At 34.2% G+C, this 23,949-nt stretch overlaps 1 protein-coding gene and 1 long non-coding RNA gene across 5 annotated transcripts in view; one reads left to right on the top strand and one right to left on the bottom strand.

Annotated features, from left to right (window-relative positions):
- The window catches only part of LOC109537780 (GAS2-like protein pickled eggs), a 136,215-nt gene that overhangs the window by 64,433 nt on the left and 47,833 nt on the right, over nt 1-23,949 (top strand). For all 4 annotated transcript variants that reach the window (XM_048665992.1, XM_048665993.1, XM_019904666.2 and 1 more), the window contains exons 3-6: nt 3,738-3,811; nt 13,470-13,565; nt 22,906-23,052; nt 23,177-23,393. In XM_048665992.1, the coding sequence (XP_048521949.1) occupies nt 3,738-3,811; nt 13,470-13,565; nt 22,906-23,052; nt 23,177-23,393 (534 nt within the window). The remainder of the gene's footprint in view (nt 1-3,737; nt 3,812-13,469; nt 13,566-22,905; nt 23,053-23,176; nt 23,394-23,949) is intronic.
- Nucleotides 1-23,949, bottom strand: part of LOC125504257 — a 40,036-nt gene that overhangs the window by 3,165 nt on the left and 12,922 nt on the right. The window lies entirely within an intron of this gene.

A 23,949-nucleotide genomic window follows, 5' to 3' on the forward strand; every position in this document is an offset into this window, starting at 1 on the left:
TTTAGTCAAAATATAAAATTAGAAAAATTTTGCTGTTGCAAAATAAATTGTATGTTGCCACTCAACATTCAGGTTAGTTAATGAACTTTTCAGTCACTTGCGTTTATCTTAAAACAACTTTTCTAATTTCCAGTTGTAGTTTGAAACAGAAAAAAACTCAAGTATTAAATGGTGCAACAATAAAATTTCCAGATTACACAAAAATTTTGAATCCCAAATATAAATTTGCAGTTGGACAAGATGGTTAGTAAAAATAATAATAATACATTTATAAAACATATTAGTTTGAACATACACGAATTATGCAAGTCAACACACATGAACAGTAGCTTAAATAATGGTTGGCTATTCTTCAAATATAGCWGAAACAGTGAAATAATTGTGTCGAATTACATAATTGTAAATACCTTGTTTTATGCTCCATTAGTMAGTACTTTTGTCTACACTAATAGTGTTAAATAAAAGMTAAGGAAAACTATTCATTAAATATATTTTGATTGTAAACTGCAGATTCTAAAAATCCATTGGTTCGATAAATGTCTAATMTTAAATCAGTAGTGATTCTAAACTAATTTWCTTTGCTTTGATTTTTCACATTCTGTTTCTTAACTGCTCTCAGCAARATAATCTGTATGTAATATGCAATTGACTTTGTAACGTACAAATTATGATTTCAAATTATCCAWCCTTAATTTTATATGRGTTGTTCACGTCGATCTTTGTTGCAARCTATTAAATAATTTTMAGGAAACCCTCTAGATAAATTGCCTACGACTTATGACTCATAGTTGGTTTGCCATATTATACAATGAACATTTAAGTTAAAAATAATAGCTATCAAATTCAGCAAAAACGACATAATCCGGCTGTTATTATGGTATTGTATTAAATTACTAGTTTTTTTATATTATGTTGAATTTAAAGTAATGTGGCGGTGTCGAAAGTCAACAACTTGCTAGATTTGGCAATTAGATATTTTCATGGTAGACGATCATTTGATCACATTAACACAAAAGCAACTATGTGTATGTAGGTGCTATTCATCATTGCATTATATTTGTTGCATTGTTTGCAAATTGAATAAATACATAATTTAGTGGATGTTTTCATTTAATAATTGTTGACGGAATGCGGGAACAATTGCTCATATTTTATGTTACAAAATTTTTAAAGAAAAAAATGATTTGTTTGAAGGCTGCACTGTGATCTCGCGGTTGTATGAAAGTTTCAATAGAATATTTGCTAGTAGGAAACCTCACATATAAATGTGGCATGTTTTATTTTCCTACAGTTTACACAATTAATTAAAAAAATAATCAATTTTTACAGCACTGGAAAAAGTTGTTCAAGCTAAATATATTATTGGATATTTTTTTCAAATCTAGTTAGTTATTTGGAAACGGAATTTACTACACACCATTAACAACTAGACATTTATGGTTATCAATATTATGAAATTACTGCTACATGCATAACAAGCCAGAATTGATTGGAAAAAATATTGATTAATTTGAGTATTTGATTCATTGTAATTCAAATTAAATTCGTTGGTTAATAACTAGCCAGTCCAAGGTACCAATATTCGAAAATAAGTTGTAAATAGCCCCAGTATATGTAATGAATTAATTGGTTGAATAATTACAGTTAAGAGTATTTCAGACAGATAAACCAGTCGAGGCAAGAATAAAGGTTGAAATTAATATAATAGATGCTTATTTCATACCACTGAGTAACGTAATGTAATCAAAGAGAACTATATTCAGACTAAACCATCAAGTTCTGTAAAGCAAACATTAAATTAAACATCAAATAAAATTTTTATGATTTTACTACACTTGCATTTAGCCAAAAGTTAGTAGTAAACTGGGCAGTGTGAGGGGTCTTAAAGAATAAAATATTCAATAACCGATTAATGTAAATATGAACAAAGTTAAACCCGCACTAAAAAACGACGAGTCTGAGACTAAAGATTGTTAAAATCTAATTTACCAAGTGAAATGTGATTTAGGACTAATTAATTCTAACATTCTAACTATTACTTTTTGCATTTTGTATAATTTCTCTCCACTTGTCAAAGAATCGAATACAATTACGAACTAATTTTGAACAATGTATTGCCACCACTAAAAGGTCGTTTCATCTTTTCGGTTGAATTTTGCAAGTTTCCATTCCAATAGGAGAATTTTAACAGCTTAGAAATAGGAGGAGTGCCATAAGCAATGAGCAAAATGATTATGTGACCTTCTTTACCTGAAAAGAACAATAATTGACTTAATTTTCATTAAAAAAAAATGTGTGGCTCATCTGCAAAGTCAAAGTTTTGATAATATTGCTGTAAATTTCTTGCTAAGTAAGACTCATATTTCTAAAAATCTACCGCCCCCATCTGCATGGGGCAAGTAGTAAATTCTAGAGTGTAGTAACAATAAGCCGATCAGAACATTTTCCTTGGTAACTGGAGTAAATTCACTTTTTTAGTTGTATTAGTTTTTTTAGAAATTTTCGTGCTATTCGTAAAATAGTTTTTTCGGCAAGCAAATTTTTATGTTTCCTTGCAAGCAATGATCTTTTTTATAATAAATTAATTGTCGAATGTTTTACGTTGGTCAGGAACGCTGATAAATTTAATTCAAGTGGTGTTTTCGAATAAATAAATAACCGACAAAGATTTTTAATTTAAGACATCTTACATAAAAATGTACGGGAGAAATTATTTGCATGGACAAAAAAGAATTTGTGAAAAACTGGACAGTTTGAGGTCAATGCCTAGCCCGTGTGGCTCATCTCCAATTTCGTTAAGTAAATCGTTTTAAATTAGATTGCTGAAAGTTGAAATATCTGTAATCGAGGGGAGCTTTAAAGAAGTTTTACACCACAACCGAAAAGGATTATTTCGTACGATTCGAAACAAAGCGAAATATATTTGATAATTTGCCTATGCTATATTTATAGCATAGGCTATAGTTTAGTATGGATATAGTTTAGTATGAGAATATTATCCAGTTTCAATGAATTTCAATGGTGTTTTTCTTGGCTACGTGGTTACGTAAATAAAAACATTAAATGACAAAATTGATATTTGTGCATCACATATTTTTATTGGTATCTAATTAAAAGTTATAATAAAGCTTACTGTAATATGTGCAAAATTGGCAAATGGCAAGAAAACATAATTTATTGTGTCTCGGTATAAATCCTTATGAAAAATTATTGATATTTCTTTTTATCAAGACACTCAACAATTCTATCTAGGTAGTATACTAGGAACAAATCCACAGCAAAGCTTTTATTAAAATACATAGCAATATTCTCCAAAATTACAAAAGACATATTTCTTAACAACTTTCTCCAAACAAAAGAGAACCCAGACCAGAATCTCTTCTTTTCAGCCAAAGAATTTCTTCAAGAACTTTTTTATCTCGTACTTATGGGACATTCTGCATATTTTTTGTCAAGTAAAATGCAAATGTTGTATTTCAACATCTACCCTCGTTTAAAACTTTTAATACTAAAGAAAAGAAAATATCTGTGTTAATTCATTATGGAAAAGTAAACTCATTTCAGTGCAAAATGTTGTTGTCAAATGTATTTCGTGCTAACTCGGTAGATTCCTATACATATTTCAAATATATTTGCAAGTCTTTGCAGATCATATTCAGACCTCAAGATCCGCTTCTCAGAAAATACTTAAATTAAAGCTCGATTTTAAATGATTGACATGTTTTTTTCTCTTTCAGCATGCGAACGCCGTCAAAGCTCAGGCAGCAGAATACGTTGAGAAGAAGCAAGCAAGAAAAGCAGCGATGACTAGGTATGGTACTTAGAACTTTTGTATATGAAAATAGCTCCACTCTTCAAAACTTTACATGTTTTACGTGTCTTTGAAATACCTATAGATTTCGATTGAAAGTAGCAACTTAATCGATTAGCATTAGCACATAATTTCATCAGACATTTTGAATAAGCCAATTTGTTACTCGACAAACTTGGTGATTTTAAATGAGCGGCAAATGCCTCGTTAATGCATACCAAATCAGGAAAAACCAAAAAAAACGTAACGAAATCGGTTTGATTGGCTGATCTGAATTTTATTGTTTTAATGTGTCTGTGGGCGTTTTTTTTAAGATATTCGACCAAGTAGAGAATTGACCGGTATTATTTACCATTAAAATGAACTGCCACGCAAAAAAACAAGTAAGTAGTTAGAATCCATTGATATGGGCTTGTCTAAGCAAAATTGGCATACTAATCTATTATAGAGCAAATTGTCAGTTCGTTAGGTTCAAAGAAAGGCAATAAATTACAAAACAATGGAAAAATTACATTTTTTTTTAACTATCACCATGAACTATTCAGCAAATGGCAGGTAATTAGGAGATTGTTCTTCCTAATATAGACGCTAATGGAAAATGTAAGACGATCTGTTTAATGATAATTACTTTCAAAGGTTACTTTTTGCAACAGAATACGAAAAAAATCAGGTAATTTTAACTGTAACTAAAAATATTTACTAGAGAAGTTAATGTTTTAACAACCGATCTTAAAGGGGCGATAATGGAAATGGAACCCAAAAATTATACTCAATTGCAAATACAAAATAAAGGTGAATTTTATATTTTCCAATTTTTTTCTCCAAGTGAACTTTCTTGAAAATGAAATGTTCTTTTAGGCAGGATGGTCGAATTTGAATCAGAAAGTCTTTAAGGGCCTATTGTACTCCTAAAAACATGAAATTTGGTATGCATGTTAAGTTTCACAAATATTTTAAACCTACGGGGCATTTAGAAAAAAATGTTAGAAGATGTAAGAAGGACGTTAAAAAATCTTACTGGTCGAAACTTTTTATATGGTTTGAGAAAACAAGGTACACCTAACCCGAAACGACACAGTTCTTTGGTAAAAAGGTGTGTCTTTAGACTATTTGAAACTCTATAGTTTTCGAGAGAATTCAAATTTTGAATTATTTTAAATGTGTTTTTAAGTAAGGGATCGACGCTTGAACCTTTTGAACTTTCTAGAACACGAAAAGCCGGTTGATTTTCTCATGCGCATGAATTTGAAATCTAAATTAACTAGAAAACTGTTGAGTTTTTCAAAAAGTCTGATGCACTTTTTTGTTTAAAAACTGTTTTTAAACTTTTGTTTAAAAAAATGTCGTTTCGGGATGATTCCGATGTTTCCTCAACGTTATCTTATAAAAAAAACTCGAACTCTCACAGTTCAACGGCCCTAATATTGCTATAATATTTTTTTTAACCTGCTATAGTAAATTTCGAACTCATTTTCAGATTTATCAGTGTTATGATAGTATCGCCACCATAGTTAAGAAGTTCGGCTGTGATTAGGTCTCCGCCAGGGGCTTTCGTATTTTTTTATTTCTTTATTGCTTTTGTAATTTCCTCTTTAGAAGGGATCTCACGGGGTTGTTCCGCAGCCAGCAGATCCAGTCTTCCCCCTCTTCACCAGTTCCTCCATTAAGTAGATGATGAAAGTAGTTTTCCACGTTTGAATATTTCTACTTTGTCAGTATTAGATCTACATTTTCCTTCTTTAAGATATTATCGATCTTGGGTCTGAATCCTGCTTTTGTAGAGCGTAATTTTTGGTAGAATGTTCTTGTTATATGAATGTGTTATCTTTCCCATCTTCTTCTAGTGCAATTAATTCTCTGTCTTGCCATTCTCTCTTTTTTCCTCTTAGCACTTTCTTTATTAGGGTGATGCGAGGTCTGATTGTTTGCCTGTTCTCGACTGTGGGACTTTTTAGCATTTTGAGTCTAGCAGTATTTCTCTTGTCCATAGCATCTTCGCAATCTTCATCATATCAGTGGCTTTTGTGTTGCCTCCTGGATTTTCCCCCTAGCACCTAGCACCTTGCTGCTTGTGTAATTATTCGATAATTACACATTTTCTCTGATAAGTCGCTCAAGTTGTTCCTGATAATGAGTTCTTAGCTCTGTCTGCTGAAGCTTTTCTGTAGCCCACTGACGGTTGGTTCACCTGTTCTTCACTGTAGATATTCTGGCTTTAATCTTGGCTGTGAGCAGAAAATGATATGAATCGGCCTCTGCCTCCCTGCAGCTTCTCACGTCTAGTACATTACGTCCGTGCCTTGCATCAATTATAACGTGATCTATTTGGTTCCTGGTTACACCATCATTAGATATTCATGTCATTTTGTGTATATCTTTGTGATCAAACAGTGTGGACTTTATTAACATATTATTTGTTGCTACAAGATATGCAGTCTTAAACCGTTGTCGTTGGAGCCATTGTGCAGGCTGTGCATGCCCACATGAGCTCTTAGGGCCTTTTTTTGTCCAATTTGCGCATTAAAATCTTCCAGGATGAGTGTCATGTCTTGTATGGGACGTTGGGCTAGTTTCCTCTCCAAAGTGTCGTAAAGCAGATCTTTTATACCCTGATCATGCTGAACTCAGTTTTATGGTCGGGGCCACTTGGAGGCAGGATGTGCATATTAGGATAAAAGGAACTAGATAGGATATAAGGAGTAGCTGTGGTTCCTTTTATCCTAATATGCACATCCTGTCTCCAAGTGGCTCCGACCATAAAACTGAGTTCAGCAAAGATTTCTTGAGTGGAAAACTTATTTAGAAAGCGTTGGCGTTTTGGTCATTACGACTATAGAAAAGTACTGAATTCCCAACGTCAGTATGACCTGGCCATCGTATTTCTTACAAAGCGGTGATATCCATATTCATTCTTTACATTTCTTTGATCGCTTTTATTTCTGCACAGTGCACCGGATCGATATAAACTGAGCACTTTCCATGTTCCAATATTCATATGTTCTTACGTTGTTCTTTGCTTTCTTTGCCTTAGTGTATCCGTTCTGATCCGAGGCTTCTGTTGCTTATTCGTAACCCATACTTTTTTCACGAGGTGGATTGATTAGCCCCACGCTCAGCCCTCCTCTTTTCCCAAACCGGGCTTGGCCGGGCCGTCTACGGCAGAGTTATTTTCATAATGTTAAATTTTTAGACTAGTAATAAAAAAGCAAAAATCAGTAGACCCACCTTGCAGTTTGCAAAAATTCCACCCGCATCAACTACACAGAAAATAAAATACCCCTACGCATAATGAACTATGATGATTGTGCTATTCTTTATTTGCTGGCTGATATCGATATTACAACCATATATAATTGAGATGCGTGGCACCCACATGCAATAGTTTGTAGGCGCGTAATTAGACCACTTATCATTTGAAGAAAGTTTTACTAGGAGAAGAAATTTTCAACGTCTGCAAATCCAGATTAATAACCCACGCTTGAGGAATTATTTCCTAATCCTCGTATGGTCAAGAATAATCGATAAAAAGATGATACGTACAATTAAAAAATATATTTTACACAAGGCATAATAGTGCAATTTTAGTATGGGATGTTTGCCAAACTCTCAAACTTACTTCTCACTATAAAGAAAAAATTATCTTGAATATTAAGTCCTTTGATTTTACAATAGTTGACTCACTACCAGAAAGTACATGTACTATCATAATGCGAAATACAAATTAATTGATTCCTAATTTGAAAAACGAGCTTTTAGATATTTTTTTTGCAGAAAACCGGTATACGGTACACAAAATACCAATTCTAGCAGCAGTTCAAAGTTCTTCGTAACGAGTTACATACGTGTACAAAATATTGTAAAATTTTCATAAAGCTTTTGAGATATTTAAATTTCAAAATACATTTAAGTACTACGGTTTGTATGTGAAAAGGAAGTAATTGGGCTAAATATGAGCAGTCTTTATTGGTCCTCTTCCTAACTGCGGTATCCGTTTTGGTTCAGTATTAATATTGCATATTATTACGTGTTGAGTGTCTGATGGATAAGACAATACCGTCTGTGTGGCCACTCTCGTATATTTTGAGACCAAAGTAACACAGTTAATCGTGAAGAAATCAAAAATGGAATATGACCGTTTTTATCGAGAGAATATCGATATGAACTTATAATAATGGCTAAAATAAGTAAGAGTAAAATCATTGTAGAAAACAAAATATACCGAAACCCTGACAAGTTTGAATTAAAAAATAACTTTTATGATGTAAGAACAAATCCTACACACATATAGTGAGTCAGGTTCTTCCATTACACCAGAAGGAGTCAAAGTAGCCATTAATCACATGAAAGGAGGATAAGCCTCAGGGCCAGATAATTATATTCGCGATTCCGAAAAATGTTGGACGATGATGGTGTTGGACTGTTGCTTGTTTAGGGCGATTGGTGGCTGCAGAACAGAAATAAAACATAATATAAAATTTGTAAATTTTGGAAAATCGGCCTCTAAACATCTTATAGGCACCTTGCGGTCATCATAGCCATAACTCATTTTTGTGACTATCCGAAAAAGTTCTGAGGTTGTTTGTTTTCTTCTTTGCCAGATGCTTCTTCCTAAGAGTATATGTGACAAAAGTCGATATTTGTCACTTCGTCACTTTACTTTTAAGTATCAAATTATTTTTAAAAAATGTATAAAGCGCAAAAATCTTAATGCATTTCAAATATTTGTGTAATTTTTTATTCCACTTTTTTCATTAACCCATTTGACTGAAGCACGTACAGAAACTATCGCCGTTTCGATTCAGAGGTGCGACCAAATCAACAAAAGCCTTTTTCAAGCATTATTTTAGACGTGTGAAGATGCTTAACGCTAATGTTTATATTTCGTCTTCCATACGTTTATGCAGATCTTTCGATATATCACAAGATTATTGAGCGTGAAGCGGTAATCTTAGTGAAATCAGAGATGCGGTGTCGTTAAAATATGAAGGGATTTCTCATTAAAACGTTACTAGATTTACTAATTTAGTTTTACTTTTACTGGACAATATTAACAGGAATTCCAGTAACAGAAGCAACCACCAGATAATTAGCTACTTTTGAAATGTGGCTTTACAAAAAGTGTGGGGAATATCAAAGACTGACTAAATAACTAATTAAAGAGTCGTTCGTATAATGAAGAAACGATAATTGCGGTAAAGGTGGGAAGAGATGAAGAATCATACAAAAGTCCGACCCCTACAGGAGTGTTAGAAGTCTAAACGGCGCCGTAAAAGCAAACGGCACAAGAGAATGATTCTACTCTTAAGTCTAATTGAAGATGTCATGTCAATAAATCTTCCAAATAGCAAAAAGCGGATCATCATGACTTACACTGTGAATATTCGAATATAAAAAATGACTTTCAATAATTGATTTTTGACTTGTGCAGTGTAACGATTTCCGCTTCATTTTTTTTCTAACTATTATCAAACCCTAATGTATCTGACATATGAAAAATGGGTAGGTATGTTCGAACAATAGGAATCAATCAATTAAGTCAAATTACTGTTAAACTTTTTGTTTTCCTGCTTATTGGCATCGTTAAATTGTGTCGTCATTGAAACAGTGTCGGATCTTTGGCAACAATAATGTGGCAAGTTGATAGCGTAACTTCAATGTGCAAGCATAAAACCTTGAACGAGGCTTAGTTGATGTAAAAACCGTTATCAGTGGATGGTTAAATTTGGGTACATTTTGCGACATTACCTAGAAACTACAAAGATATTGCACATGAGGTTTTTAATTTAAATTCAGTAGTCTTTTTGCACCCAAATCTTTATTCTGAAGAACAAACTATCCACAATATGTTTGCTCAATAGGAGCAGTTCCAGTGAAAAAGTTAACATGTTCCAGAACTGTTGTGTTCTCACATATTTTTAATGATTTTGTCATGTTTTTCATGTAGTAACTTAATATTTCAATATAATTCATAATAGTAGATTATTGTCAAATCAAAATTGAATTAATGACGGCTAATGTTGCTTAATGTAATTTGTTAAAAGTAAAAATGCGTATAAACGATTTGCAACCGCTACTGAAGAGTTTTTTATTTATTTATATACAGCACGAGAATCTAAATAGCGCAAATTACTTAAGTCGCTAATTGAGTCGCCATATATGGCATGAATAACATTACCTAATGGATATCAATTAATAACAGCTTTTATTGATGGTAAAAGTGTTGCTGGATTTTACGATTATTGAAAAAACTCGTTTTTCTGTAAACCAGAAAAATTATCTGCTGATGCGAAACAAGCATTAATACCGACACTATTGTTTTTCGAGTGATTAGTTATTGGTAAATCGATTTATTGGCTGGAATATCCGACCATCAATAATTTAAGCTACTCTGCTAAACTCATGGATTTAAATCAAATTTGCAATCGTTTTTTTTTCTATTGTTTGTTTTGTCGGGAAAAATACGTTTTTCTAACAACAAATAGAAAAATAGTATTGTTTTAGAAAGTAAATTCGCTACAACACATGAAATAGTTTCATCTTGTTTTAGTTACAGCTTAATAATACCCTTGCTTTGATATATCGTGCGAATCGGATCAATATTCTGCCAATTTACGCTTACGGTCTAGTTAAAGAAAATATGTATAATTTATTTAATTTTTATAAGCTTTCACTACTGTTAGCTGCTCTTGAACTACAGTAAATGTGACAAAGAATTGTTAATTTTACAAGCACTTCTGTTGATGCTGCTACTGCGTTGTCAAAACTTAAACTATTCATCAAGACTCGACTGAAGAAATCGCAAACTGTAATAAAGCCAGATTCAAATAATACTCAAATCCGCTCAAAATTATAAAAGACTTCAAAATTAAGCAACAATCGACGAAATCCGCGTGACAACAAATGGAATAAAATACTCCATACGATTGGCTTGAAAGGCTATTTGCCTTTTCATATTGTAGATAATCCAAGTTTTAGATAAGTATGTAGAGCTTTGAATCCTGATTGCCCATTACCTACACGAAAAAGCGTCGAGATAGTGAGAATCACTACTGATGGCTGGGCATCGATTAATGCCAAAAATTATATATCCATTACTGCACACTACATTAATCACAAAAATGAGATGACAAGTGTTTTACTAGAGTACTATACTTACAGGGAAAGTATTCAGTAGCACATTTTTCTGGAAGAATTTAAGGGCATGTGTCAAGAATGGGAAATTTCTCAAGAAATATCGACGGTCGTAACAGACACCTTTCCCAATATAGTTGTTAAGAGAAGTAACAAGAAAAATACCACTAATATGCTAGTAGACACTGTTGGCACAAATATCCTAGATGAAAATGAAATTCTCGGACGATGGCTCAAATACATGAAAGAGCTGTTTGATGATGATAGACCGAAAGAATCTAACTTCGATGACTGCGTTGACATAGACGGAGGAGCATAAACTCTCAAGTGTGAAGTTTTATTTGCAGTGAAATCTGCAAAATCCAAAAAAGCCACCGGAACGAAACGATGCAGTGCCACATGATGAGCCACACCTTAAAGGGCTTTCCCAGAATTATTCACGGGAGGATAAAATCCAAATGTGAGACAGATTTGGATTTAGAAGAAGAAGAAACTCAATTTGGATTTACAAAGGCTTTGGGAACTATAGAAGCAATGTTTGCTCCGAACATACTACTACAAAAATGTCGTGACCAGCGCAAAGACGTTTTYGTGTGTTTCGTTGATTACGAGAATGCCTTCGACAGACCACAACACAGGAAGCTYCTTAAAGAACATGGAGGTGAACAGCAGGGACTTTAACATTGTCGAATATTGACACTGGAAACAGAACGCAACAGTACGACTGAACGGAAAGCTAACGGAAGAAAGCCAAATTCTACGAGTGGTCAGACAGGGCTGCATACTGCCCCCATTGTTTTTTAACATATATTCAGAAAAAAAATATTTTAACGGGCTATTCAAGAGCAAGAAATGGGAGTACAAATCGATGGAGAATATGTAAATACGATATGGTATGCCGACGACACTATCATCCTAAGCGACAAACTAGAGGACCTGCAACATCTGCTAAACTGTGTAAGCGCAGAAGGACAAGAAATGGGGCTCAACATAAATATCAACAAGACAAACTTTATGGTCTTCAGTCGTCAGCCTCATCCTGATGCTGCACTACAGATGGATACGAAAAMTATACACAGAGTAGCCCGGTTTAAGTATCTTGGATGTTATATCACCGAACATCTAGACCCAGATAGAGAAATAGGGTGTAGAATAGAGACAGCCCGAACAACATTCCAAAAAATGAAACCACTAGTTTCCAATGATAACCTGAACTTAAAATTACTGCAGACAATGGTAAAATTTTACATATGGTCAGTGTTCATATCGAAGCGTTCGAGATGTGGTTACACCAGCGAGCGCTGAGATTACCCTGGACAGCTATACAGACCAACGAAATGGTACTAAACAGGTCCAACGCAACACGTTTACAGCTAAATACGTTTAGATACAGAAGAATGTCATACCGTGGACATGTCTGCAGAGGAGAACGATACAGGATCCTACAACTGATCATGATGGGAAAAGTGAAAGGACGTAGAGGAGCGAGAAGAAAACAAGGCATGGCTGAGGAACATTCGACTGGTATACAAAACGCAAAGGAACTATTCCGATTATCCCAAATCGAGAAGGATCCGTCCAAGCGATTGTCAAAGAGAGAAGAAGAAGAGTTAAAGGAACTGGATGAGGAATATGCCCTGTTGTACACATAGTATAAACCTAATCGGTCAAGGCGCCTTAAAGCATTTCAATATGCAAGAAGAGTTTGTTGGATGTTGTCATTTAAGTCGACTGATGTTCTGTTTCTTGAAATATATGGATCCTTTTCTAGACTACAGAGTTTTTAAAGACATTATCGCTCATAATTATTGATAGGTCCAATCGTAAATTTCTCTGTATCTCCCGTTTGTTTCCATAAGTCTTCGTAAGTCTCCCATTTGAAACTAAATCTAATCGAGTTTTTCCAAAATTTTTATTTAGCGAATGTGTCTAGGGACATTACAAGGGAAACTTGAACCCATTAAACTAAATTTTCCTTGTAAATTTCCCTTAGTTTCCTGGGGAAAAATTGGATTTAAAGTCAGCAGTATAGACGCAGATAAGTGAAAATATTGACGATTCTAATTCACAATCATGAAATGATAACAAACAATCCTATCGGCAAAATTCACTTTGGGCTCTTCCAACGTAATTTCGCAGTGTCGCTTCCAAAACCCTCATTTGCAGAGTTTTGGAGAGTTTCCCTATACAGTTTTCGGCACGCCTTGTAAGCTATAGGCATCAGAGACAAGAAACAGTCCCGCCTTATAGATTCTCTCTTGTCTCTGGTAGAAATAATTCTTCGAATTAATTGGTTTATTGTCTTATTGGGTTATTTGTATTTTATGTTCCTATTGATGTTTTCGTTCAATTAAGAGCTGTGTGCCCATTAAGGCAAGCAATAATTCCGGTTTCCGATGGTTTGTGTGAATCTTACAATTTCTTTCATCAGTTGTTGAATCAATTGATGAAAATAGGAAATTGTAAATGGCATTGTTTTTTTTTGTTATAGCATTCACACTGAAATATAATATTTTGCTCTTTTCAGATCGGTAACTGGATCATTAGCACAAGCCCAAACTGTGATCAAAATTGCAGATGTAAAATACTTTACTACAGCAAAGCCGGGGACTTTCTTCGCAAGGTAAGAAATAAAAAAATTTGTTTTTACAAAATAATTTTACATTTATAAAGCGATTCTTCTTGATTTAACAAAATATTTTATCTCTATCATTTACTGAGTCGGAGCCGCGCCAGAACCAGACCCAGAATTTGATTGTAATTTAATTTACCATAATGACTTTGCCTTTTGTACCTGTGATATTAATTGTTCCATAAAGGCGTTGCCTTTTGAAGTGGAAATCTGTTCTTTTGCGCTACCTTCAGAAGATTAACGTTAATGATCAAGTTAATTCATTCATGCAAATTGACTTTATTAGTCCTTAGTTATAAAAGAGTGAGGAGTTAAAGTTAATTACTTGTGCTTACTTGTTTTATTTCAAATTCCCATTTTAATAAATTTGCGGTTTGGGAACAAAGTGGTTTTTCTACTGGCCTCATCAGTCCTAAATATTATTTTTTCATTATTAATTTCATATGCAGTTAATTACTTAATTCTTACTCACGCATACTTAATGCTTTCTTCATTTCAAGCAGCCTCGAATTCGATTATTTAACGCGTATCAGGCAACTGAAATTAATTTGTTTTGCACCAATTCAGGCGCTTTCCGTATAATTTTTTGGTGTCATATGCTAATTATTCGTTTAGGTAAACTTCAAGGTTGGATAAAAGTTTTGCTACCTACATAGCATAATAGTGAAAATTAATTTTATCACACATGTGTTAATATTGGCAGCAAATAGGCCAATAGTTCTGGCGAATAAAGAGAAACGTGTTCATATAATCAGCGTTTACACTTTAGTTTCAGCTTATGCCATATTAAGCATGCATCAATGAAACCATTAGAAAAAAATCAATACTGCATTATTGTTATTATCATAATGGATGTTTACACTTTCATTGACCTATGAGAATTTTCTCAACTAATGTAGGCTGAAGTGCGATTTTGTGCGCTTCAAGAGATATTATATTATGGAAGTAGGTGCTTAAAACAACAAATAAAAAGATTTTCTCCATTTTCTTGTATTTTGCGTGGTCGTGAAGAAATGCGTGTAACTTCTGTGAAACAATTGATGTAGAAAAATTTTCATTTTATACTTTCCTAGGAGCGGGTTAACAAAAGGTAAATTTTACCAAAATTGAGATGTTACTTGTTCTTGAAAATATAATTTCAAAAAAATAACAAAGGAGGCCTAAAATTAAGATGCCATTGAGTGAGTGAATTCTACTATTTGTATAAGTATAAGAAAACTATAAGTTTCATAGAAATATGATATATTAAATGGGTGCAACATTGTTTTGCGCCGGCTTCAATAGCGACAACATAAAATAAATGAGACGCATTCACAAAAGTTTTCAAAGAAGCAATCGTTTGAATGAGAATCTTCTATATATGAATAGAAACCGTTATTTTACAGAAAAAATCTGAATGTACTCGAATGTATATCTACTTTGCCATCAGATTTTGCCCATGAAGATAGCAAAAGTGAGAAGGAAAGTAGGAATATATTTAATATTAAAATCTAAACATTGTTTGGTTGGATTCTGACAGAAGCTGATGATAGTACATTAGGGAGAGTCGGTTTTCTTATACATATAGAAAAGTACTTAGTACATCTGTGACCATAGAAAGATAAAAAATGCACATTGTTGTTACCAAATTGAAGATAGGGTGCCACTTAAAAAAAATTAGACCTACGCTTCAACGTGTTTACAAAGCGGCGCAGACATATACATATTCTCCAAATATATTTGCACTGTAGTGAGCAATTTCAGTGAGAAAATGTTTCATACCAAATAAAAGATGCTTACGACTGCTGCAATTCGCATTGGAACAAAAAATGTACATAATGAATTCCTCTTTGAACAAAAGCTGCCAGTAGAAAGTACTCAAGCGCAGACCGTATCAGTGAAGGTGAGGTAGATACTATCAAATCGAAAAGAAATCGTTCAAAACGTGAGTGGGTTAAACACATTAGCAGAAAGGTGGCCATTGAGTGAAATAATTATCCATGTCTAGAGGGAAAAACCCAAAAGAGACCGAAAAAGACAGTATCAAGAAAGACACAGCCAGACTTCTAATCAAGAGGAACCTAAGAAAATGAAGAGCGCCGTAGTATCACTCTGAATTCACTCAATACGCGGAAAACATTATTGAAAAGAGAGCGAAAAGTCCTAGAGGTAATAAATAGTGAAATATTGCCGGCCTTAGAAGAAGCTGCAGAAATACCTTGTGGTAAACAGTAACCTAGTCGGAAGTTATTCTACTCCTTTTGATTTCCAACCCTTCTCAATTCTGTTATATTCACCTTCCTGATATACTCGGGTGAACGTGGAGGTTACTCGCATTCGTCTGTAATTTGCACATACACTTTTCTCTCCTTCGTTTTTTAATATGGTGGTCATCTATGAAGTATTCCATTTCTCTGATATCTTTTGCTTATTGAGATACTTTGTCGAAATAATTTGCTTAGCTCTTAGGATATATATCTGGCATTTCGTATATCCCTTTTTACTTTCTCCACACATTCCTCTTCCAATCATATGTGCAAATGTGGTCCCACCTGACAGCGGACTTTCGAGGTTCGAAATCTCAACAAAAGAAAGGAATACTAGGACAGGAAGTGAACCTGGTGTGGATTCCGGGGCACATGAGTTTCGCTGGAAACGAGCGGGCCAATGCATTGGGAAGGATCAGATCTTCTGAGAGCCCAATATCTGCAGAACCTCACATAGGGTTAAGTAACCCTCAGGAAGCAAGCGCTCTAAATGGCTGGGGTCTTAGAGCCACCACAGAGATGTAGATAAATGCGGAAGGGTGTAGACAAGCCGAAAAGTTGATTGGAATCTCAAGTGACGCCAAGGCAACATCCTCAAATGGTTGGTGTCAAGGAGTCGCTGGGCCCTGAGAACTATGGTTGGGGTCATGACAGGCCACTGTGGTCTGAACAAGCACCTACACCTACTGGGAATTGGTGATAGCCCCGTGTGTCCACAATGTGGAACGGCGGAGGAAACATCAAACCACCAATTAGGGTACTAAACTTATTACATAAGATATGCAGATGATACCATCATGTTTGCAGATAATCTGCAAGGAGTACAGAGTTTGATGGATAGGGTTACCAAAATTAGCTCACAGCACGGGTTAGAAATGAACACAAACAAAACCAAACTCCTCATAGTAAGTAAAAGAAACATCCCGGAAGACAGTTTATACATCAATCACAGTAGAATCACAAAGAATAAGGCAGAACACATACTTGGGCACAATCATTAACGAGATATGGGACAACTCTCAAGAAACACGATGTCGCATCGAGAAGGCCTGCCCTGTGTTGATTAAAATGGGCTCGCTTTTTAAAAGGCATAATCTATCCTTAGAAGCTTAGACTCTTGCGTTGTTACGTCTTCTCGGTCCTTCTGTATGGCGTGGAAACATGGACACTCACTAAAGAGACTATGCGGAGAATTGAAGCGTTCGAACTCTGGCTGTACAAGAGAATACTTAAAACATCTTGGACACAAAAAATTACCACCACAGAAGTAATGCGACTGATGAAAAAAGAACCAGAGCTGTTGGATATCGTAGAATGTCGGAAACTTCAGTATTTCGGACACATAATGAGGGACCCAAATAGACATGGTCTGCATCAGGAAATCCTACAGGGCAAAGTTAACAGCAGGAGAGGACCCGGCCAAATGAGAATATCTTGGTTGGCAAATCTTAGAACGTGGTTTGACAGATTATCAGCGGAACTTTTCCGAATTACCATCAACAAAGTAAGAATAGCCATGCTGATAGCCAACATGCGGAGCGGATAGGCACTTCAAGAAAAAAAAATAGCTGCTCATCTACTAGGAGGCGCCTCTTTGGGGCCTCCACACTCTCCAGCATAGAATTGTCTTTCTTGGAGTGGACGGATTTGTTAGGACGCCTTTGTTAGGCAGACGGGAAGCCTGGGTGGCGAAAATCAAGAGTGGTAACGTGGGGATGGATGGAGGGGATATGGCAAAAAGGGCCCTTAAGGCCCATTCGCCGGATTCATCAGGTCTCCCTACAATACTACTACTTCTACTTCCCTAAATATTTCTTGAGGGTGTTTTTACATGTTTTTTTCAGCATTTGTTCTTCCTTCCAATTATTTTTGCCTTATTGTCGCATGTGTTTCTGTAATAACTGCTTTTATCTTTATTTAATTTTTGAAAGTCATCAGTTCGTTTTTCCAGTTCAATCAGTAGGATTTTCAGTGGGTGTTATTGTTTCAGTGGATTCTCATCATTTGCTCTGTTCATTTGACTCTAACGTACTTTTGAAGATTTTATTTTCCAACTTTTCACTCAGAAAATTTGGTATTGTTTTCGCAACGTTTCTTGATCCAGTTTCTTAAGGTTATCATTTATGTGATGAAACGTAAATTTTCCTGCGGCTTTTTGTTAATTTGTCATTTGCGTTCTTAGGACTAGTAATTTTGCCGCTTCCACAAGTAGCACCACTTTGCTTCCTGATATCTAGCATATACGTATCTATCTTCTTTGTATTTATGTATTTTTCCATATACAAAGTTACCGTTTAATATTTGTAGGATATTTTTTGCCACACAGATATAATACGTCTTTTGTCATTATAATTTTTTTTATCATCGCACTTATTTTCCTGTTATTAATGTCTCCTAGCCATATTAGTTCCCTTATTTTTCCGACCTTAATAATTTCGTTATTTAACATGATTTGTGTTAGAATATCCTCGTTGACTGTGGCTTGGTAGAAAAATCCTTGGGCCGCATATTCTTCTTCTTTGTCAAATATGGCTTCATTTTTAATGGTTTTATTTTGACCATAACTTAAACGTTTAATTTCTCCTTCTTAATTAGTCCCAGCAGCAGCATAAGCATAATCCACACAGAAGTCGATTATGTGCCATCTCACAAATAATTAGGGCATGAGCCGATATTTGCAAAATTGCAAAACGCATAAATTTGTGAGCAACAACTTTTGGCATGCAGAGAAACACGATTTTTAAAAGTAATATGCCAATATTTCTGAGAATTAAAGTTCTTGAGCAGGATTGTTTTGGCTTCAGATGGAGCTTTAATGTAGACGGACGCATATTTAGTTATTTTCTTCATATTTAAGCACATCAGTTATAGATTATTTTAACCAAGTCCTTCTATTGTAAATATCTCTTAATTTGTTCAAAAGCATCTTGTTGACTATTTGCAAACTACAAAATCAAAACCACTTATTTCAATCAGTCAAGTTAACACCTAATTAATGTGCAAGTTAATTTCCCAACTTCTTTTATAAATTTATAAATCGCATACAAAACAGACTAGAACTTTGCAGAACATGTGACAAATTGACAAAATGTGTTCAAATTAAAACTTCACACTTTACAGAGAAGTAAAACACTTCAGCACCAATAAAAATGTTAAAAATATAACTTGACATATGCAATTAATGTTGTAAAGTTTCACATATTGGCTTTTTTGATGTATTTCCAACCTCCGTACCAATATCTAGGACACAGAACATCCGGTGTATTACAATAAAATAATGCGATAAGTTCCTACAAGGATATGGAGCTGAGATATTCAAAATTCATGCATACGTAATGGTGCATATGATGCACATATTGCACTTAGCACGTGATTAGCCTGCAGTCATTGGCATAACAGGATGAAAGTTATGACAAACGGAAAGTACTCTACTGGCATTAAAGTTGAATTAAACAGATTGATTTTTAATAAAAATATACGTATGAAAAAAATTTCGATCAATACCGCGTCTTACTCAACAATATTTTTTCTAAAGCGGGGAAAACTACTAAAACAACTAGGTATATTCGCTTTTAAAATGGGTAAATTAAACGGATGCTCTGCACCCAAACCTTTCATAAATCTGCTATTTTATTAACCCGCAATTTTTTATTTAATAATTCCAGCTCTAATTGCGACGATTTTAATGATCTCGTTGCAGTAAACAGGACTTGGTTATCATATATCTGGCTCGCTTTGCTAGAAATCTAGATAGTGTTCATTTATAAATAAAAATCACATACAATCACTTTTCGTACTGATGATGCTCATTTATATGCAAAGGAAATAGTGAGAAATCCGGTAATCTTTATTTATCGCCAATTAGCAGCTATAGTTTATGAAGTGCAAACTTATTATTCAGAATGCAATCTGTACAGTTGAAATTACGGTTTTAAATATCATCTTTACGTGACATTATCGGCAATAGATTTGTGCGGTTAATAATATCGACGCTCATTCAACAGACCAATACTTTTCGAAGCTTCTAATAGCTTTGAGTTTCCTATTTTGTTCAGTTGTAAGTTCTTCTTAGGCATTCTTACAAGAACGTGGTAGATTTATGAAGACCAGGATAAATCTTTTGGTGAAACTGTTCGCTTCTGAACCAAAAAGTGTTCTTGTTACAAAAGATTTCCGTCGTAAATATGTTTTGATTATATACGTTTTGACCTTTCCGTTTCGGTGAATAAAAATGGACTTAAAAGCGTTTATTTCATTTCATTGCCAAAACGTATTTTAGTTGAATTTATAAATATTTGCATTTGCATAGTAGATTACTGAACAGGCTGCTTGGGTGCTTTTCTCTGGAATCTAATCCGACCAGTACAAAATTGAATACACACCTGAATGTACTCGTGAATAGAAAAAGACAAATTTCCCACGTGTGCCTATAATAACCTATAATAAACCAAAAAGTCAATTTATGAAGCATATGTTAGCTTTGGCTATAAAATGGTCTGGTGGAAGATGAAAAACGTTAAAAAAAAACCTGAAGTGATATTTCAACGGAGCTCGGCAATATATAAATAGTCCTAATTAAATTTAATATAATTACTTCTTTCGACTCTGCGGCAATAAATCAATCAAGTTGTTGGTTATGCACGAGAACTTTGTGACATTAACAAACAGGCAGACACAAAAATAATCTATCGCCATAAGTCGTTGTTTAACACCCCATGCACATAAATACAAACGAAGACTTTTCACATTTCACTATTTATAGACGATTCTGTTTCATTTAATACCCTTCGTATTATTGGAGTCATTAGCATGTTTTCTCAGGTTGGCGTCAAATTTGTTTTGTCTCGGAACCGATTTTTATGTCTTAGGTATTTCATTTCAGCCCGTCAGGAGCCAATGAACTTTTTATGAGACGTTACAAAATTTAGTTTTAAAATACCCTAATTTGAACCAGTCAAATTACGTATTTTAATGGAAACTTCAAACACATTTCTACTTTTTAAAATAAATTAGGTACACAAATATTTCCGATACTTGTCAAAAAACCTCGCTTTAGAAACAGTTATTTCCACCAAACTCGCCCATGTATCGCTCTTTTTAGCAGAATTTGATTATAAAATCGAACAATAGCTTTTTCAGTAAACGACAATAATTTTTGATTTTTTTTCTGCTTCATTTGAAATGAAAAAAAACTTCAAAATTTTGTCAAGCTTTTAATCAAGCCCCAATTCCAACAATCATTTATGGCTAAAATACTACTAAAGAAGTCATAATTTTCGGTCATAAAATCGGTGGCGGCTTATAGTACAACTTTTCAGATGTTCAGGAATTGTTACAAAAAAATATATATCTCCTTTTAAAATGGCAAACATAAAAAAGAAAAAAGTTATCAATTTATCCGTCCTTTTTCTTGCCTGTTCGCAAATTTTGGAATCACTTTCGCATTAGTTTTTAATAGGAAACAGAGTTTATGAAAATCGGCTAAACGATCCTCGGCTTCCTCGGTCCTGTCTGAATTGCTGAGGAATGTTTTGATTCTTTAAGGTTCAGAAACATGGTTTGGCTCCGATGATTTTGGCATGAGAGTTGTTAGAACATTTTGTCTTAATTCACAATAATTTCTTTCTCTCATTCAAAGTATCTCCTAAATAGTTTTTTTTATTTATTGAATTAATACCAAAGAGTGTAGTTCGTAATCGTCCCTTCTCAAATGTGGAATGAAAGAAACTTGCAAAAGTGAGCTTATTATCAAGAAATTAAGCGCCTTATTCTCCAAAGTGATCCAATATGAGGCTGGAATAGTTTTTATAGCTACTCTTTCGAGCTTTTTGGGGGTTCTGGAAGTTTTCAAACATTTAACGACGTTCCGGGCAAAAGAATGTAGGTATGAGCAATTGGAACAGTCGAAACGTTGCAACATTCAACGAAAACGATGTTATTGAAAAGTGGCATTTTGTCTAAATTCGACTCTCAAGTGAAAAATTTGCAGATTTCCGATTTTTAAAACATTTGAAAATTTTCAGAATTAAAAACAAATTGCAAATATTTTTTAACCATTAAGTTTCTCTTAAAAATAAGGAACAACCAGCGCTTCAAATCTTCCAAACTTTAAACTTCCTGACCAAAATGAACTTTGGCCCTGAAACAGCTTTTTACGCCAAGTCTATAGGCTATCAGCGAGTTTTTGAATTTCTGAGAAATGTTGATAACTGACCGAGTTACAGGGTAAAGAGTGGAAGTTTGTGCAAGTTTGAGAGTGTCACTTGCCAATATTCAGAGCCCATTTCGTTCCAAACTGTTGCAAAGACAAATTTTCGTAAAGACAGTGAATGTGTCGGGAATACAGTTTGCAAAGAATCTAATGTTCTATTTTAAAAATTAGTTAATCGAGGTAAAACTATTTTGACCGGAAATCGCCTTTTTGACTTTCAAATCATCATACCTTCCAAGTTTTCCAACCGATTGCAATTTCCGAAATCTAGTTTTTATAGAAAATCGTACGTTTTTCAACAAATTTCCAAATTGGACCGATTTTAACAATTATGCAGAAAAATATCTACATGCCTACATACAAAAACCTGTTTTTCCAAAAAAAATGCGACCTTAAATCCACAAAGAAAACATTGATAACATTTGTCTTGAAAAATCGTCTTTTCGACCTTCAAACTCTTATGACTCAAGTTTCTCAACTGATTTCAAGTTTGCAAAATACGGTTTTTAGACAAAATCACTCGCTTTAGAACTAGTTTTCAATGATCCAAATAGGGCCGTATTATAATTATAATTAGAGCATAATATTGTTAATATGCGTGTCCGTCGTGTTGGTATTTGCATCATGCAAAGAATTTATTTTCTTAAATCTATGAAATTAGACACAAATATCATTAGTCGACATAAACCCAGCAGAAAGCTTTAAACCCGCCCTTGGTTTGGTGACTTATAAGATTCAACTAATATCATTCAGGAAAATTGATCACAACAAATCACACATTTGGAAACTAAATAATTTAAAAAATTATGGTCTTGCTTATTCATTTTATTGGTATGCAACTTCAATCTGAAATAACTGTAAATTTTCGTTACAGAGACAACGTTAGCAACTTCATAAAGTGGTGCAGATTTTGCTTGGAAATTATCGAGTGTCTCCTTTTCGAATCGGACGACTTAATCATGCGAAAGAATGAAAAACATGTCATCTTGTGTTTATTGGAAGTTGCCAGAAGAGGAGCCAAGTGAGTTTTAGAAAAATAAAACGAGTGCTGCTAAGTGCAGTTATTTTGAATAAATTTAAAATAACCTGAAATTAATTGCTAGGTATTACTGTACATTGTTATTACAGCCTTTTTCACTCAACAGGTTCGGTATGTTGGCTCCAATGCTAGTCCAGATGGAACGGCAAATTGATCGAGAAATCGCAGCTGATCAGAAGAAATTGGGAATCAACGACGGAAATGAGAACAGCAGTGGATTAGATGATGATGACAGCGATAGCGAGTTTGAAGAAGAACCCCCCATGATGTACGGCCCTGTTCCACAAATTGTCACCAATGATTTGAAGAGTTTAGACGAAATGGTAAGTGATATTTCTTGTTCTGTTCAAGTATCAATATACTTCGCATACCGCATTGATTTTTAGAACCGCACTTATGTCACTTCTGTTTATTTAAGTGATATAACGACTTTTTAAAACGATTGGTATTTACTGAACAAATCCACCGTTAAAATCAAACGATTGGGTTGTTTGTTTACCAACACACTTATCGCTGACAGGTGAATGACTAATAGACATTAAAAAATCATTTATCACTTCGACCAGTAGGTAGTTACTGTAACGACTTGCATAACGGCGTTTCAAAAATATTTATTTGGAAAGTATTTATTTAATGCTATTGGATGAATTTGATGAAATTGGACCTTCTAACCACCTACAACGATACACGTTGCATGTTTTTAACTGCTTTACCAAACGTGTTTAGCCCCAAGTATTTTTTTAATTTAACCAAAGAACACAACTTTGAATAAGTAATTTCTTTGGTGAGTGGATGCTCTCAATTCCCAGATATTTTCTATTTGTTGAAGCTGAATACTGTATGAAACGTATATCAAGAGTAGTGCAGTTCAAAAAGCGT

This window comes from Dendroctonus ponderosae, unplaced genomic scaffold, assembly GCF_020466585.1.
Source record: "Dendroctonus ponderosae isolate FM_Combo_2020 unplaced genomic scaffold, Dpon_F_20191213v2 Dpon_F_20191213_4, whole genome shotgun sequence".
Taxonomy (NCBI): domain Eukaryota; kingdom Metazoa; phylum Arthropoda; class Insecta; order Coleoptera; family Curculionidae; genus Dendroctonus; species Dendroctonus ponderosae.